This window comes from Chelonia mydas, chromosome 1, assembly GCF_015237465.2.
Source record: "Chelonia mydas isolate rCheMyd1 chromosome 1, rCheMyd1.pri.v2, whole genome shotgun sequence".
Classification (NCBI taxonomy): domain Eukaryota; kingdom Metazoa; phylum Chordata; order Testudines; family Cheloniidae; genus Chelonia; species Chelonia mydas.
This window is the reverse complement of record NC_057849.1, coordinates 202494267-202512476: the sequence shown is the minus strand read 5'-3', so window position 1 is coordinate 202512476 and position 18210 is coordinate 202494267. Positions and strand designations below refer to the sequence as shown.

The 18210-nt window shown below is 40.1% G+C and overlaps 1 protein-coding gene across 8 annotated transcripts in view; it reads right to left on the bottom strand.

Annotated features, from left to right (window-relative positions):
- STXBP5L (syntaxin binding protein 5L) overlaps window positions 1-18210 on the bottom strand; it is a 420013-nt gene that overhangs the window by 99524 nt on the left and 302279 nt on the right. For all 8 annotated transcript variants that reach the window (XM_043538749.1, XM_037909775.2, XM_043538743.1 and 5 more), the window contains exons 15-16: window positions 8729-8946; window positions 1698-1870 (exon numbers count right to left, since the gene is read on the bottom strand). In XM_043538749.1, the coding sequence (XP_043394684.1) occupies window positions 1698-1870; window positions 8729-8946 (391 nt within the window). The remainder of the gene's footprint in view (window positions 1-1697; window positions 1871-8728; window positions 8947-18210) is intronic.

Below are 18210 nucleotides of genomic sequence, written 5' to 3'. Positions count from 1 at the left end.
TAATCCAGTTCCCTGGGCTGAGGCGGAATCAAGTGTATCTAGACCATCTCTGAGAGGTGTTTGTCTAACTTGTTTTTAAAAAACCTCCGATAGAAATTCCACAACTTCCATTGAAAGCCTATTCCAGTGCTTAACCATCCTTATAAACAGAAAGTTTTTCCTAATATCTAATCTAAATCTTCCTTCCTACAGATTAAGCCCATACTTCTTGTCCTACCTTCCATGGTCATGGAGAACAATTGATCACCATTCTTTTGATAACAGTCCTTAACATATTTGAAGTCTGTTACCAGGTCCCCCACCACTCTTCTTTTCTTAAAACTAAACACACTGAGCTTTTTTAACCTTTCCTCATAAATCAGGTTTTCTAAACCTTTTATCATTTTTGTTGCTTTCCTGTGGACTCTCTCCAATTAGTTCACATCTTTCCTAAAGTGTGGTGCACAGAACTTCACACAGTACTCCAGCTGAAGCTTCACCAGTGCAGAGTAGAGTGGGACTATTACTTCCTGGATTTTATATATGACACTCCTGTTAATACACCCCAGAATTATGTTAGCTTTTTTTGCAACTACATCACATTGTTGGCTCATATTCAATTTGTGATTCACTACAACGTCCAGATCCTTCTCAGCTGTACTACCATCTAGTCATTTTGTAGCTGTGCATTTGATTTTTCCTTCCTAAGCGTAGTACTTTGCACTTTTCTTTAATTTCATCTTGTTGATTTCTGACCAATTCTGCAATTTGTCAAAGTCCTTTTGAATTCTACTCCTGTCCTCCAAAGTGCTTGCAACTTCTCTCAGCTTGGTGTCATCCAAAGATTTTATCAGCATACTTTCCACTCCATTATCCAAGTCATTAATGAAAATATTGAATAGTACCAGACCCAGGACAGACCCCTGCAGGCCCCCACTAGATACGTCCTCCCAATTTGACAGCAAATCATCCATAACTACTCTTTGAGTATGATTTTTCAACCACTTGTACATCCACCTAATACTAACTTCATCTACACCACATTCCACTAGTTTGCTCCCCCCTATATTAGGCCAGTAACGCTACGTCTATCTCATGTCATTACCTTTATGCTTTTTATTATTGTTTTATAAATACATAGTTTTTTTCTATAAATACATACAAGTTTTTCCTCAAAGGAAGATCGTAGCTCCATACTGGCATACTGATTGTAGTGCACATACTGGCAGTTTTGGACATGACTGTTTTATGGAGATCACTTTGTCAACACAAAAGACAATACTTTTCCCTGTAAACTAAAGGCTGATGCATGCTGAGATGCTTGCTTGTTTTTAGTTCAAAATTTTGGACTTTTTGTTTGTGTGTAGCTCTCATATCAGTTTAAAAATCCAGATCTAATTTATAGGCCTCTCTCAACACAAAATCTTCTTTGGCGTAATTGCTTATTCAGTGTCTTCCTAATCTTTACTTCAGATTATTTTCCCCTGATGTATTAAATTGTCTTTGTCTCATTTAATATTTTATATTAAATATTTCTATTTCTAGCCATTTTAAACCCCTTTATATTATTTATCTCACTGTTGTTTAACACAGATTCCAGTTTAGTATCATCTGTGAATTATATTGACAAATTGTTTATCCTCCTTTTCCAGTTCATTATGTTAAATATGGTTTATTTGAATGAGTAGAATACATTTTAAATAAGTGCATTACTGTACCTAAGACATGGGATACTGTCCTTCATCATTCCTTCACATGCCACAGTGTTGGTACTGCCTGAAAGGCTCCTTAAGGAAGGAAGTTGGGATGAGGCATCAGGAAATGGAGGAATTATTTCTGGTTCAGGAGTAATGATATCTTCTACGTCATACTGAAGTCGCACCTCTAATGACTGAAGTAAATAAAAATCTAAGTTACAATTTATTAAAATGAGCTACTTAGACGTCATTGCTTTTAAATAGATAACACTAATTCTGTTTCTAACCATAAAAGCACAGTTATCATTGCTTTTTGCTATTAGAGATGGTTACTCATTAACATCTCAATACCAGCATCTGAAAACAATGCATCTGTCCCCAGGCTGGCAGAGAAATACCCAGTTGTATGCTTCCACTAGTGACTGTGACTCAGGCGCTTTCTGGCTGGTGAAAGAGACTGAGGGCACCTGGGGCCCCTATAAATAGCAATTCCCAACACTTCCTATGAAGAGGGAAATCTAGCACACAGCACAGAACTGACATGCTGATGGCATTGATGGGTGATCTTCCCTTCTCCACAGACAAGAGTCAGGCAATCACAATGAGATAACATAAGGTTCTTGCTCATTGGAAAACCACATTCCTGGCACATGAGCTCAGAAGCTTCTAGCAAGCATTGTCCAGTGGACTGGTCCATCCTTCCCCACTCACTTTAGGTTCTCAGGATGTGGGCATAATCATCCTGCATTTCTTCTCCCTAATTCAGGAAACCTTAACCCAAGACTTCATGGGCAAGGGGAATATTGGCAGGAAGTGTGAATCCATATGGGCAACCATCGTGGAGAACCACAGTTACCAAGGGAAGTTATTGATTTTTCTCCTTTGTGAACTGTCCAAATGGATCCCTATTCTGGAGAAATTAAGAAGCAGCAATGACCCTCAAGGAGGTGGTTCTGAGAAATACTAACTAGTGACTGCAGGACTGTTCTGCTGAATTGGACATCAGATCTACAGTTAAAGACCCAGATCTAGAATGTAAATTATGCTGCATAAAGATGTTTATAGAGCTCCAATATGCCTTTCATATTTCAGTCATGGAGACTTGTGAAAGCATGTATGGAAGATGTGTTAGACTTAGCTGAATGTCCAAAGGACATCTGCCAGATTCTAGCAGTCAAATATTGATCTGATTTGATCTGTAACAATACTGAGACGGGAACTAGATGGGGAGGGCTCTGAGTTACTACAGAGAATTCTTTCCCTGGTATGTGCCTCGTGGGTCTTGCCCACATGCTCAGGGTCTAACTGATCACCATATTTGGGGTCAGGAAGGAATTTTCCCCCAAGTCAAATTGGCAGAGACCCTGGGGTTTTTTGCCTTCTTCTGCAGCATGGGGCATGGGTCACTTGCAAGTTTAAATGAGTGTAAATGGTGACTCTGTAACTTGAAGTCTTTAAACCGTGATTTGAGAACTTCAGTAACTCAGCCAGAGATTATGGGCCTATTACAGGAGTGGGTGGGTGAGGTTTTGTGGCCTCAATGTGCAGGAGGTCATCAGACTAGATGATCACCAGGTCCCTTTTGACCATAGGGTCCCTGAGTCTATGATCTACTTGTGTTGGGATGGTCTGCTTTCTGGTCTTATCCCCACATGCCACAAAATGTCTGTGGAGCTTGTGGATAAGCCTGATCCTATTTAGATAATAACTAAGTGCCCTCTTTACATCTATATTGTGAAGGTTGGGTGTCCTCTGGATGTGAATGAGAACTGAAGAAAAATACAGGTAGGCTTATGGCCTGGTTGAGATGGAAACTAGGGTCCTCTGTAGATAGGAAATTGGGGTGAGGATGCAGGACCAAAGTATCCTTATGGAACATAGCGTAAGAGGGCTGAACCATCAGGTCCTGATCTACTAACTCTCTGGCTGAAGTTACAGCTAAGGTGATTATTATCCTCAGAGACAGATGGTAGGTAACACAGTTCAATACGGCTTGCAATAGGGTCCCCATTAGCTTTGTTGGTCTATGGTCCAGTTCCCTTGATGGAGATGGTCTCACATGATATTATTTATTATTTATATTACAGTAGTGCCCAGAGACCCCTATTGAGATTGGGGTCCCACTGCACTAGCTGCTGTACAGACAGATAGTAAGAGACAGTCCCTGCCCTGAGGTCTAATCTTATGAGACCAACCAAAGGCTGAGAGGGGAAAACAGAGGTACAAAAAAGATGAAGTGACCTGCTAAAGGGTCACACAGCAGGTCAGCAGCACAATTTCTTTGGATCCAAGGGCACCCCCCGAGGTGGCTGAGCTCTGATCAGCTAATCTTCTAAGTATGAGTGGACCCTGAAGCCCTGACATTTGGGAAAAGTAGTGGTATCATAGAAAGATCCCAGGGTACACAAAGTTAATGCAGAGATCTTCTCCCTCACAAAATCAAAGATACCTCCAGTGAGAAGCGTGTCAAGACGTGAAGGTAAGCTAATATAAGCCCATGTCACCATATGGAATTTTGGCTTCGTGATGTATTTGTGTAATCACCTTGGATCCACTAGGGGATGCAGACTCCTTTTTTGGGTACCAAGAAATAAATGAAGAACCTCTTGTATTGGCAAGGGACCTCTTCTATAGCCCCATGTGTGTCCCTTACCAGTGTCTCATAAAAGAATCCTGAAAGATATGGAGAAAGGGGAAGGGTACAAACCCACAACACAGACTGCCTGGAGGGTTTTGATCATTTTATCAGACTTGCTGTCTGGAACTCAGTGCTGCAGCCAAGCTTGCCAGTGAGGCAGAATAGACGGCTGGCAAAATACTTGGATCTAAGTATGAGAGATGAGTGCCTCAGGGTAGCCTTCTGGCCTGCTGGAGGTCAGGAAGAGTCTTACCTCTGGAACCTGAAGGGAACGGATTTCCTCCTAAATGAAGCTGTATAGACATCAAATCTGAGAGTCGCCCCTTCTTCAAGACGTCATCTATCTTTTCCTAACAAATCAGGAGTCTTAAAGGAAGACCCCGCTACCATTCTCAGAACATCCTGTTGTAAATTCAAATTCTTGAACCAGGAAGATCAGTGCATGATAACTGCTGTCATTACAGACTTGGCAGTACTGTCTGAGATATCATATGCTGATCACTGCAGGGCATGTTCACATCATTCGAGAGCTGATCCAAAAGGAAGAGTCACCTCAGCCCAGTAACCACATAAGGAAGTGATACTTCATCAGCACTACTTGACAGTTGGTGATTCTCTGCTGCGGTGTGGCTGAGGAATATACCTTACCCTAACAGACCCATTTATTTGTCATCCATACCTACAGATAAAGACCTAGAGGCTACAGCTTGGTGACATTTTTCATTGGCTTTTGCTACTACTAGATAATACGGAGTTGGATGACAGTAAAAGTACTGTGAGCTGGGTGAAACTTTGTTATGGGCTGAGTGAAAAAAAACACCTCAATGAGGTTGATGGGTGTAAACGTACACTACAAATTAGTACATCTGTAAGGATAAGTTAATCACAAATTCTCATCTAAAACAAAAGGGTTATGTGAATCCACCTGGAATTTTAGACTGTGTGGGTGGAGCGGCTTTTGCTGAGTATAGTTTTGGGTAAAGCGTGTGTGTGTGTGTGTGTGTGCGTGCACGTGCACATGTGTATGTCTGTGAGGGAAAGAAGAAAAGGGAACAGAAACAGAGAGGCAGAGACAAAAAACAAGAAAGGCAACAGCAGCCTATGAGCACAGTGGAAAAAGCTAGAGAGAAAATTTTGGGGTCCTGTGTTGGCTAAAGAGGCTTGGAGCTGTAAGCTAAGAAACCTTTCTTTTGTTTCTAGCTGCTCCTGCGTTAGAGAAGCAGGACCTTGTACGTTCCTTGTAAATAAACAAGACTGCATCAAAGAAAATACCAGATTCCATCACCAATCTCTACCTCCAACTGGAACATCTCCAGGGCCCCAAACTTTGACTAGCCATTAAGGAAGAAAAGGGGCAATAGTATTTAAATCTTTTGAGGAACTAGAGATAGAACAGTCTTTTTGCTTTGGGACAGGAGGCTAAGAGAAACCCCTGGACTCATCTGGGGAAGGTAAGGATGGTGGAGATCTTTCTGGTACATCAGACACTTCCAACTCTTTCCCCTCTATTACAGCAACCCCCTCCACCCCCAGGCTGTCCGGGGCAACACTTCTAACAAAAACCATGTTGGTAGCAGCAGGAGGATGGCTAGATCTCACCTCCTTAAAAGATGAAGAACTATGCAGATGAGGCCTTTGTATAGGTCTCTTTGAAGGTCAACCTTTAAGTTCAAAGACCTATGGAAACAGAGGGAAGGGAGGAAAAGCATACACCAAAGTTCCTCTAATAATGAGAGAAAGTGGCCACTCTCCAGGTTTCATTCAGTTCTTCTCTATCTGCTGCAGAATCTTGCAATCTTTTTGTTTGTAGCTCTGGCAAAGAAATCCATGGGCAGCTTCCACCTTTAGAGACTGATGAGTAAGATACGTGGTTAAGAACAGCCCAATCTCCTGGAAATAGTTGCTGCTGACTAAGCCAGTCTGCATGGCTGTTAAATCCTCCTACTAGATGAAATACCCTAAAAGAGAGTATGTCCTCCTTTTCCACTACCTCAGAAGTGCAGCTTCTCTGCTGAAACTCTTGCTTTTTGTCTCTTCCTGTTTAAATAAGCAACAGGTACTGAACTGTCCATCTGAATTAGGTAGGGCTATCTTTCACTTCTGGATAAAAGGTGAAACTGAGCTAATCCTAAGACTCTTAATTCCACAGTATTCTGTGATACCTTTGTTTGGCTTTGGTCCACATCCTGAGTGGAAGATCCAGAGGTTGCAGAATGGTGTATGTCTTGCCAATTTGTTTTTGGGTATCTTGCAAAAGCATCTCCTGCTGCGGGTTTACTGGAGATTCTCATCACCTAATTCAATGACCTTTCTCTGTATTTCCAAAGAAAGGCACACTGTTCCCTGCAGATCTCCTCAAAAGTTTGATCAAGAAGCCATACCAGGGAAGGACTGATGCTACTGGTAGGGTGGAGAATTTCACAGGCCCCCTTCCTCAGAAGCTTGCTGTGGAGCCACTTAGAAGTGATCTTGGATCCCATGTCAGCTGGACATCCTCTGTGTACCCATAAGGGGAGGGTCAGCATGAACAGGAAGGAATAGTCTCAGGTGGAAAAATGGAAGAAAGAGCCTTAGGATATGCCTACACCACCACCTGGAAACCTATTCTTTCTACAGAGAAGCTACTGATCTGGAGGGAAGAGCTGTGTGTCTGAGCCAGAGGAAGATACAACTGATGGAGGAAGGCAGAGGAGAGGCTTTGGTGGAGATGGCGGTGCCCAAAATTCAGCAGACCTGACTGGATGTGCCATCTGTATAAGAGACTATGGTGAAACAGCCTTTCACAAAAGAATTATTCATGTAAACAGTTCTAAATCGGAGACAAAATTTGAGATACGGAATATTGAATGTGCACAGATTATTACACTCAGCAAAATGCCATTCATTCCTTGTGACAATTTAGCTGAAAAACAGAAAGTGTACATAATCATCTAAGAATACTGAGATATAATAATGTTATGAATACTGCATGTGACGTGGTCAGTGAAATAATTTTATTGTGTTTTGAGTGGTATGACTTTCCTGCATGAATGTATTGATCTAGCTTAATAGGGGGCTATGGGAACATCAAACTTGAAAGTGACACAATAACTAGAAATAAGCAAACCTCCCAACAAACACAGGGTGGGTAATTACAGGACAATGTCACACTCCCAGGATCGAGACCAAATTGGCACAGCAGTTTTGTCAGGATGAGAGCCTGGAAATCCTGAACATTAAAAAACCCTCTCAGGGGAAGAAGGAGAATCAATTGTTAGGAACTGTCCAGTGAACAGGTTGAAACAGAGGGACACTCTGCGGAAGGAGTCTGAAGAAGCTGGACCTTCCCCAGATCTAGGGAATGGTAAGACTTAGGGAGATACAGGCATGCATAGAGGCTGGATTATTGTTTTAAGATTTGTTTTCTCTATAATGCTGTGGTTCTAACTAAATAATGGGTTGGTTTAGGAAGGCTGTTTGGTCACTGTATTAACCACCGGTCATTGCTATCAGAGGGAACAGAACTCCAGGCTCTGAGTCTAAGTTAGATCTGCTGAGATAATCATGGGTAGAATCTGGAGACTGCAGCCCCAAGCCCAGCCTGAATGATTCACAGAGGTGAAAGCTTACGGCCTGAAACCTGAGGGAGATGCACTCGAAGGGACCAGGAAGGGTCAGAGGGGCAGTTAGCCCAATATTCGTGACAATAATGTTGACTATTTAGATATAAATCATCCGCCACTTCCTGTAGTGTCCACTTTTTTGAAGAAACAAAGTCAGCATTAGTTGATTAAAATATATTAAACCAGAAAAAAACAACACTTTTACTTTGTCAAAGACTGGAAAATGTTAGATTCCTTTGTATTACAAGCACTATGAAGATAAATTAAAATAAAGCCTTCAAACTCTTGAGTTAAAAGAGAGTGATATTATCATGCAATGAAATAAATTAATGTTTAGTATCAAAGCAGCACAGATAACCTCCCTTGTATATTAATGTAAAATTACTTACTGAGAATATTTGGTCTGTTCTTGGGTGCCAAAAATGTACTTTGGATGATAAAAACAATATGGTACCGCACCAAGTATTTCTGGAGCAAGCAACTAACACAGAGACCCATCCTGGTGGCTTGGAAACAGCCTAAGTCTTGACTTATTACTATATTTTATTCCTATTGCAAAAGGTTGGACTTCTGGCCCCATTAAAATCAATGTGAGTTTTCAATTGGCATCAGTGGGCCTAAGATTTCACCCACAACATTTAAACATGAATGCTCCTAAATTTATTCTTAGGCAACTTAATAAAAGTTTTATTCAGGTACGTAACTATGGATTGAGCAGCCTCACACAAGGCACTCAAATTTGAAAATGATGGCTTGTATTACTTACTCTTTTCAATCAACATCATATGTGAGCAAAATTCTAAACAACTTACCACTATTTCAGTATTCACTTCGTGTTTGCTGAATCTGTACACAATAACATATGCAGAGACTCCCGCCACACAGAAAATTCGGCTTTCAGGGCACCAGTACATCATCTGAATGGCAAAAGGATCTTCTTCTACAATCTCAGCTGTTGGTTTTCCTTCCCCTAGCTTCTGTTTTTCAAACACTTTTGAGGTTTTTAACTTGTACAACATCTGTAGAGTTACTGCAAAATATTACAACATATCTAAAATTATTGTTTAACATTAAACAAACCTATACCTCACCTCTAGTTACAAGGTGTCTTAGCTGCTACTGTTTTTCAATCATGACATAGTATAACATGATATGAAGGCTCAACTTAACAAAATAATAGAGAGTAATGCTAAACTTTATGTTTCATATTTCCAGTAATAGATATTTGTACAGGGGTCATTGTTAGCATTCTCTTTTCTGGACCAGAAGAGCAAAAGTCATGAGTTTCAGTCACACACGTAGACTTAGGCACTTACTCAACACCGATGTTGCAGTGAAAACTGGGGAGATGCTGCGCTGAATGCTGCATTGTTGGTGCTATCTTCTCTATGAGATATTAAACTGGTGTCTCTTTTGTAATTGTCTTGGTAGAAATTAGAGATCCCATGGCACTTTCAGCGGAAAAAATAGGAGATAATTCTGGTGACCTGACCAGCTCCAAGGCTGTGTGATAACACAATGTTTACTCTGTCTTCAGAATCATTGCTTTTGATTCATTATGTTGTGAAATGCTTTGAATATCTTAGCTATGAAATAATAATTTAATATTTACAGCATTTTTATATGTTCGTGTTTTATATTTATACTGTTATATAGATTGGTAATGTCCAGAAGCCCCAGTCAGGATTGGGACACCATTATGCTGCTCATGGACCCCGTCCCAAAGACATTACAATCTAAAAGGTATGAAATGAAACTAACCACATTCTATTCTATTTGCAAAATCTTTTATATCAGTGTGGATTATGGAGAAAAAAGCTAGCAACTATATTTTCCTGAAATGTCTCCACCGTCAGGCTCCGATTTGGAGTGAGATGCAATTTTAGGGTCTCATTCTCTACCCATATTAGTTTTACTCCAGTATAACTGCATTGTCTGCAATGGAGTTACTTCAGATTAACACTGGTGCAAGACAAAGAGCATCAGGCCTGTTGATTCCCCAAGTATGAAATGTATTTTATGCTTTGTGAAAAATTCTTTTAAGACACTGATGCTTTTAATGCAGCATCCAAAAGTAGGACTACAGCTTTAAGCCACTGTCTATATTGTAGGTTGGGGATGAGGAGGGCTCAATTTACCATTGCTCTGCACCCTGTGTGTCATTTACACCAGATTAAGTGGGTGTAAAACATTGCCATTCTGATATGGAATTGTTTTGCATTCATTTTGCATTCACTTGGCCCTGGTGTTAATGACTACACAAGGTTCAGGACAAATGGTGAACCAGGCCACTGCCTCTATGAATCCTAGGAAACTCAGGCCTGTTACTCGTTTGCAGGTTGTATCATCTGTTCCTCCAGTACCAGTACAGCTCTGCTGGCCTTTTATGAGGTGGAAAGAGGCCATGGAGCCCAGCTCAGACTTCTGGGGAGTCCAGTGCTGTCCTTAGAGCTAGACTCTTATAGTCTGTGCATACTAGGGATGCAAGAATCACACTTGTACCTGGTCTCTGCTCAGGGGCACCACAGGAGCAAGGAAAGACTCCCTGAAACTTTCTTCCCCTTGTACACCTGTGCAGGACCAGATAGCACCTATTCCTAAGCAAATGAGAAATAGTGATATGGGTCATGAGCAAGGCTGAATTTTGAAAATTGCTTCAAGTGACTTAGCAATTCTGCACTCTCAATATACCTGTGGTTTGAGATATGAAAATACAGGAGAACTAACCGATGCCTAAAGGCAGAGTACTTTGTATCTTTGAAGATCCTGGCGCTCACATAAATGTTTGTGATGAATCACCAGACAAAACCTTAAACTGTATTAAGATTATTTCAACTAAAACTTTGTAACCAGAAAACTTTAAATACAGGTACAGAAAGCAAAGCATGTATTTAAGAAGCAGGACTAAGAAGAGTTGTGCAAATAACACATTTTTCAATTTGATATCTGAACCAAAAAATTGGAAAAATAATTGTTTTGGGTTGAATGAAATGTGTGGTTTGATCCTAAACAAAATGTTTGTTTCATTTTCAAGTTCTGTTTTTTAAAATCTTTTTTTTAAAATAAAATTGAAGCAAAATTCAAAACGAAGAGCCATTTCAAATTGAAAAATCAAAACATTTTGTTTTGAAAATGTCAAAACAAAACATTTAGACTTTTCTCGAATTCCCCTTCCCCGCTTTTTTTTTGACCAAAACAATTCAGTAAATTCAACACAAATTTGAAAAATGTTTCGGTCAATCTGAATATGCATTTTTTGGCAAAAAAAAAAAAAATCTGAAAAATTTTGCCCAGTTCTAGGATTAAGAGGCAGACCCTAGCTGAGCACTGGTAAATTCCATTGGCTTTAGTGGAAGCTTGGGTGTTGAGCAGTGCCCAGGCCCAAAGCTTTTCACTTCTAAGACACAGCTTCAACTTATATTGCTACAGTACCTATGAGAAATAACTTCTAGTCACTTAAGCTTATTCCCTGCTGAAAGGATAACAACCCCGCACCCCAACATACATGTTCCTGAAAAGAACACAAACCTTGCCCCCAGTTACTGAAAGTGGTATCAGGTCCACCGATGGAAACAAAAGGGCTGCTGTGTTTCTACATAAATCCCCTAAAAGAGGCTGCATTACAGCACTGGCACATTGGTTCACAAGTCCAGTATATGCTAAGTATTTTGGGATCCCACAAAGCTAAATTGCATGGTTTTATACCAGCAATTATATCGTACTTGCACAGAGAATGTACACACTTTGTGCTTAAGAAATAGTAAACAGGCATAGCCATCAAACCTTACTCTTACCCCTTTTGACCCATGCAATTTACCAAATTCAGGGTGTTGTCAGTTGTTCAAGGTAAAAGGAGAAATTGATTATGTAGTCAGCTAATTTCTTTTATGCAATCTTGTTTATTTACAAGGAATGAACAAAATCCGGTTTTTTCAAATGCAGGAGGAACCAAACAAAAGGAGATAGGTTTTTTTGCTTATAGCCCCAGATCTCTTCAGCCAGCACCAGACCCAAAAGCCTTCCCGCTAGGCTTCTCTCGGGGTCACACACTGTTCTTGTTCATGTCTCTCTCTCTCTCTCTGTCAGACAATACCCAGTGACCCCCTCTGCCCAGTTCATTCAACATTTTGGGCAGCCATGTATTAAACTTTGTTTTGGCCAGAGACATGTACCTGTGTTTTGATTTTGGAGACTGCTCTTATTTCAGCCACATCTGCCATATTATTTTTGTATATAAGAGGCTGCAGGACTTCTCGTCACAAGTCAGGCTTCTGCATCAGATATAAACTGACTACATAGCTTACTTCTCAGAGATACACATACCAGATGTGTTCACTGTATGATCCTTTAATGTTGTGCCAGGTATGGCAAAGGTTAGCTTTAAGTAAGATGTTTTACACACAGTGCCACCTAGTGTAGTACAATTTAGCATTCCATTACATCTCCCCCTTTAAGTTCTACATTCCTATCATTTACACAATATACACAACCACACTTCCTTTGAAGTTAAGTACATGTCAGTCTCTTAAGTGTTTCTGAATCATACTGGTTTTCTACTTGAACATGTAACAACTTGGGCATCTGGCTTTCCATTTGTTGCAATGACTGGCTGTGGTTGGTTTGGAATCTTTGAGTCTTCTTCTTGTTCTGCATCCACCATCTGAAGAGTTTGCTCTGTTAATTGTCTTTTCAGATGAACAAACTGTGTATGTTGATGGTTTTCTGTTGAACTCTTCACTCTCAATCTCATTCACATATGTTTTGAGTGCTGACTGTCCATCCTTTGCCTTCATCCAATTAGATGCAAACATGGTAATCAAGTTCTAGATCCAGCAGTTCTTTTATTCTTTTTATCGGATTTGGCTACTTTTTACATGTCTGGCCACTTTGGAGATAGATTCCTTTTCAAAGTCAGAACAGTAGTTCTGAGTTGTCTTCCCATCAGAGTAGTGTTGGACTATATCTAGTAGCTGCAGTTGGTTTTGATCAGTAACTCAGAAAAGCAAGGAATGGATCCTCCTGCTGTAGGATTTTTTTGGCTCTCTGCACAGCTCTCTCAGCTTCTCCATTTTCTTGTGGGTCATGTGGCCTGCGAGTAATATGATCAAAATCATATTTCATTCAGAACGACTTAAATTTTACTGCAGTGAATTGTGGTTCATTGTCTGTCATTAGTTGTTCTGGAATATTGAAATGAGCCAAAGTGCACTTCAGTTTCTTGATACCACTGTGGCATGTTATGTCTTTCAAGTTCATTATTTCTATATACCTGGAAAAATAGTCCACCATGACCAGATAATGATGTCCTCTGAATTCACATAAATCTGCAGCTAGTCTCTTTCGAGGTTTCTCTGCTGGGGGAGTTTGTACGCTGTATGGTTCAGCTTTGTCTCTTAAGTTGTTTTGTACTGGATCTCCTCTCAAAAGTCCAGTAGCATCAAATCCTTTATTGAGTTCTTCCCCCTTTATCAATAGGGCTATCATAGCTGCTACATTGTGATCCCATGCACTGTGAATGCATAGCTTTTGTCTTAGTAAGTTGTTTCTGTGATGAACTGGCCCATGCAGTTCAGAATAACGTCAGAACTGTGTCAGGAGATGTTATCTCTGGGAGGGGTTTAAGGTGATTGTAAGTCCCTTCTGAGGTTGACTGTGCGCTAAGTGAAGAAGAACTTCCTTTTATTTGTTTTAAACCTGCTACCCATTAATTTCATTTGGTGGCCCCTACTTCTTATATTATGGGAACAAGTAAATAACTTTTCCTTATTCACTTTCTCCACACCACTCATGATTTTATATACCTCTATCATATCCCCCCTTAGTCTCCTCTTTTCCAAGCTGAAAAGTCCTAGCCTCTTTAATCTCTCCTCATATGGGACCCATTCCAAACCCCTGATCATTTTAGTTGCCCTTTTCTGAATCTTTTCTAATGCCAGTATATCATTTTTGAGATGAGGGGACCACATCTGTAGGCAGTATTCAAGATGTGGGCATACCATGGGTTTATATAAGGGCAATAAGATATTTTCCATCTTATTCTCTATCCCTTTTTTAATGATTCCTAATATCCTGATTGCTTTTTTGACTGCCGCTGCATACTGCGTGGACGTCTTCAGAGAACTATCCACGATGACTCCAAGATCTTTCTCCTGATTAGTTGTAGCTAAATTAGCCCCCATCATATTGTATGTATAGTTGGGGTTATTTTTTCTAATGTGCATTACTTTACATTTATCCACATGAAATTTCATTTGCCATTTTGTTGCCCACTCACTTAATTTTGTGAGATCTTTTTGAAGTTCTTCACAGTCTGCTTTGGTTTTAACTATCTTGAGCAGTTCAGTATCATCTGCAAACTTTGCCACCTCACTGTTTACCCCTTTCTCCAGATCATTTATGAATAAGTTGAATAGGATTGGTCCTAGGACTGACCCTTGGGGAACACCACTAGTTACCCCTCTCCATTCTGAAAATTTACCATTTACTCCTACCCTTTGTTCCCGGTCTTTTAACCAGTTCTCAATCTATGAAAGGATCTTCCCTCTTATCCCATGACAACTTAATTTACATAAGAGCCTTTGGTGAGGGATCTTGTCAAAGGCTTTCTGGAAATCTAAGTACACTATGTCCACTGGATCCACCTTGTCCACATGTCTGTTGACGCCCTCAAAGAACTCTAATAGATTAGTAAGACATGATCTCCCTTTACAGAAACCATGTTGACTTTTGCGCAACAATTTATGTTCTTCTAGGTGTCTGACCATTTTATTCTTTACTATTGTTTCAACTAATTTGCCCGGTACTGACATTAGACTTACTGGTCTGTAATTGCCAGGATCACCTCTAAAGCCCTTCTTAAATATTGGCGTTACATTAGCTATCTTCCAGTCATTGGGTACAGAAGCTGATTTAAAGGACAGGTTATAAACCATAGTTAATAGTTCTGCATTTCACATTTGAGTTCTTTCAGAACTCTTGGGTGAATGCGATCTGGTCCCGGTGACTTGTTACTGTTAAGCTTCTCAATTAATTTCAAAACCTCCTCTAGCGACACTTCAATCTGTGACAATTCCTCAGATTTGTCACTTACAAAAGACGGCTCAGGTTTGGGAGTCTCCCTAATATCCTCAGCCGTGAAGACTGAAGCAAAGAATTCATTTAGTTTTTCTGCAATGACTTTATTGTCTTTATGTGCTCCTTTTGTATGTCGATCGTCCAGGGGGCCCACTGGTTGTTTAGCAAGCTTCCTGCTTCTGATGTACTTAAAAAACATTTTGTTATTACCTTTTGAGTTTTTGGCTAGGTGTTCTTCAAACTCCTTTTTTGGCTTTTCTTATTACATTTTTACATTTAATTTGGCAGTATTTATGCTCCTTTCTATTTACCTCACTAGGATTTGACTCCCACTTTTTAAAAGATGCCTTTTTATCTCTCACTGCTTCTTTTACATGGTTGTTAAGCCAAGGTGGCTCTTTTTTAGTTCTTTTACTGTTTTTTTAAATTTGGGGTATACATTTAAGTTGAGCCTCTATTATGGTGTCTTTGAAAAGCGTTCATGCAGCTTGCAGGGATTTCGCTCTAGTCACTGTACCTTTAAATTTCTGATTAACTAACCTCCTCATTTTTGCGTAGTTCCCCTTTCTGAAATTAAATGCCACAGTGTTGGGCTGTTGTGGTGTTCTTCCCACCACAGGAATGTTAAATGTTATTATACTGTGGTCACTATTTCCAAGCGGTCCTGTTAGAGTTACCTCTTGGACCAGATCCTGCGCTCCACTCAGGACTAAATCGAGAATTGCCTCTACCCTTGTGGGTTCCTGTACCAGCTGCTCCAAGACGTAGTCATTTAAAGTATCAGAAATTTTGTCTCTGCATTTCGTCCTGAGGTGACATGTACCCAGTCAATATGGGGATAATTGAAATACCCCACTATTATTGAGTTTTTATTTTGATAGCCTCTCTGATCTCCCTTAGCATTTCATCGTCACTATCACTGTCCAGGTCAGGTGGTCGATAATAGATCCCTACTATTATATTCTTATTAGAGCATGGAATTACTATCCATAGAGATTCTATGGAACATGTGCATTCATTTAAGATTTTTATTTCATTTGATTCTACATTTTCTTTCACAGATAGTGCCACTTCCTCCCACCCCGCCACATGACCTGTTCTGTCCTTCCGGTTTATTTTGTATCCCAGAATGATTGTGTCCCATTGATTGTCCTCACTCCACAAGGTTTCTATGATGCCTATTATATCAATATCCTCCTTTAACACGAGGCACTCTAGTTCACCCATCTTATTATTTAGACTTCTAGCATTTGTGTACAAGCACTTTAAAAACTTGTCAATGCTTAATTCGTCAAAGCTAAAGTTCTCTGGGGAATTGAAGAGTGCATGTTGATCAAATCCTGCAATCTTTGTTGCTTTATTCCTTCTGTTTGCAACTTTTGTTGCTTTGTTTTTTCTGTTCATTCTCCTCTGGCACTAGTTTCCTTCTGATACTATGTCATATTGTTGTTGCTGGAGTCCCCATTCTAGCTGATGTATAAGAGTCAATTTGTTTCAGTGTCTTCTTGTGAAAATGTAAACAGATGAGGGATTCGCAGATGTCCACAACCTTCTTTCTTCTCCCTTGCTTCTCTTTGGCTTTTTCTATTTTGTTATTCTCAATGGCTTTAACTGCAGACCAATAGGTCAGCCACCATCCTGATCTATCAGGAGCAGCAGCTTCTTCTCGATGGGAGGTTGCAGGGCTGCTACTAGCAGGTCAGGGTTCTGTATCAGATATAGACTTATTACAGATGTTACTTCTCAGAGATATATACACCAGATGCGTTCACTGTATGATCCTTTAGTGCTCTGCCAGGTCTTGCTAATGTTAGCTTAAGTAAGGTATGTTACACACACCACCATCTAGTGGCTGAACAGTATAATATAGTTTAGCATTCCATGACAACTTTATATTCATCCTGAATGCAAGGTGGTGATTATGCCCAAGCCATAACAAAGAGGTTTAACCCAACCCACAATGATACAACATCCATCAAAGTTTATTTGCTAACACAGGGAAATTTTCAAAGCACAACCGGCTGTTAAGGGTAACATTTTCAAAAGTGCCTGAGTGACTTGGTACCATTGACTTTCACTGGGGCCTAAGCCCCTAAGTGCCGAACTCACTTTTAAAAACGGAACTTGGGCTTCTAAATCACTGCAACACTTTTGAAATTTGTACCTTATGTGCCTTAGTACCATTGACACTCAATGGGAATGGATGCCTAACTCCCATTTGTGCCTTTGAAAATCTCCTCCTTTATAATTAAGTTTATATATGTACAATAAAATACATACACAAACATGGTGCTACATATATCATATGGGGCAGACTGTGAACCAGCCTAATACAGCAATGCAAGGAGTTCTTTTCCACCTTACGTGGCCATGTTAACATTCCCTGCAGTGTGGCTCAAGTGCAGAAAGGTGAGCAAGGGCTGTCCACATACTACTACTCTCTCTACTCTTGGCAGATAGTTGGGGGTGGGGCACTTGGCTTTGCCCTCCTTCCAATGTGCTGGTTAGCTGAGCAGTAACAAGGGGGCAAGTAAACTACACTTTTTTTTCAGGGCTTGAGTAAGTTACTTCCCGACTGGAGCAAGGGACAAGCTGAGAAAGAGTTGTGACTCTGAATCACAACTAATTACCAACTTTCTCCCTGGGGCAATACAGCTATGAACTGCAGCATACTCAGGCCTGGGCCTAAACATATATGATATTTTACTGCACCATTTTCACTGTATTACAACTTTCTGAAAAATCCTCCTTTAGGGCTAAGTTCTTATATGCTTAGCTTCTTTCCCAATTTTTGTGGAAAGCTTGCAGAAAACCCCTCAGCCATTTCTGAGTTAAAGGTAAGTGGGAAAAAAATCTGTTTTCAAAAATCTTTTTTTAAAATATAAAGATTTTTTTTTTGCTCAACAATGGCTGAAGAAATATACTGCAAACTTGACATGTGCCTGGCCCTTCATGAGAAAGAGTCTTTTTGATACATTTTGAAAATATAAATGATATATTATTGAAAAATCACTTCTCAGCATGTTCGGTGGACATCTGGTAAGATTCTAGAAATCTAACAAAGCTTCACCTCCCAGTATTGCAATACAAGGGCAAGGAGAATCTCCCCTTTCCTCCTGTCCAGCCTGTCACATGCAGAGATTGCTGCTAGATAGGAGAAAGACTACTGCCTGAGAAAGACTTTAGGGTCTAATTGATAACATTTTTTAGTAAAATTACC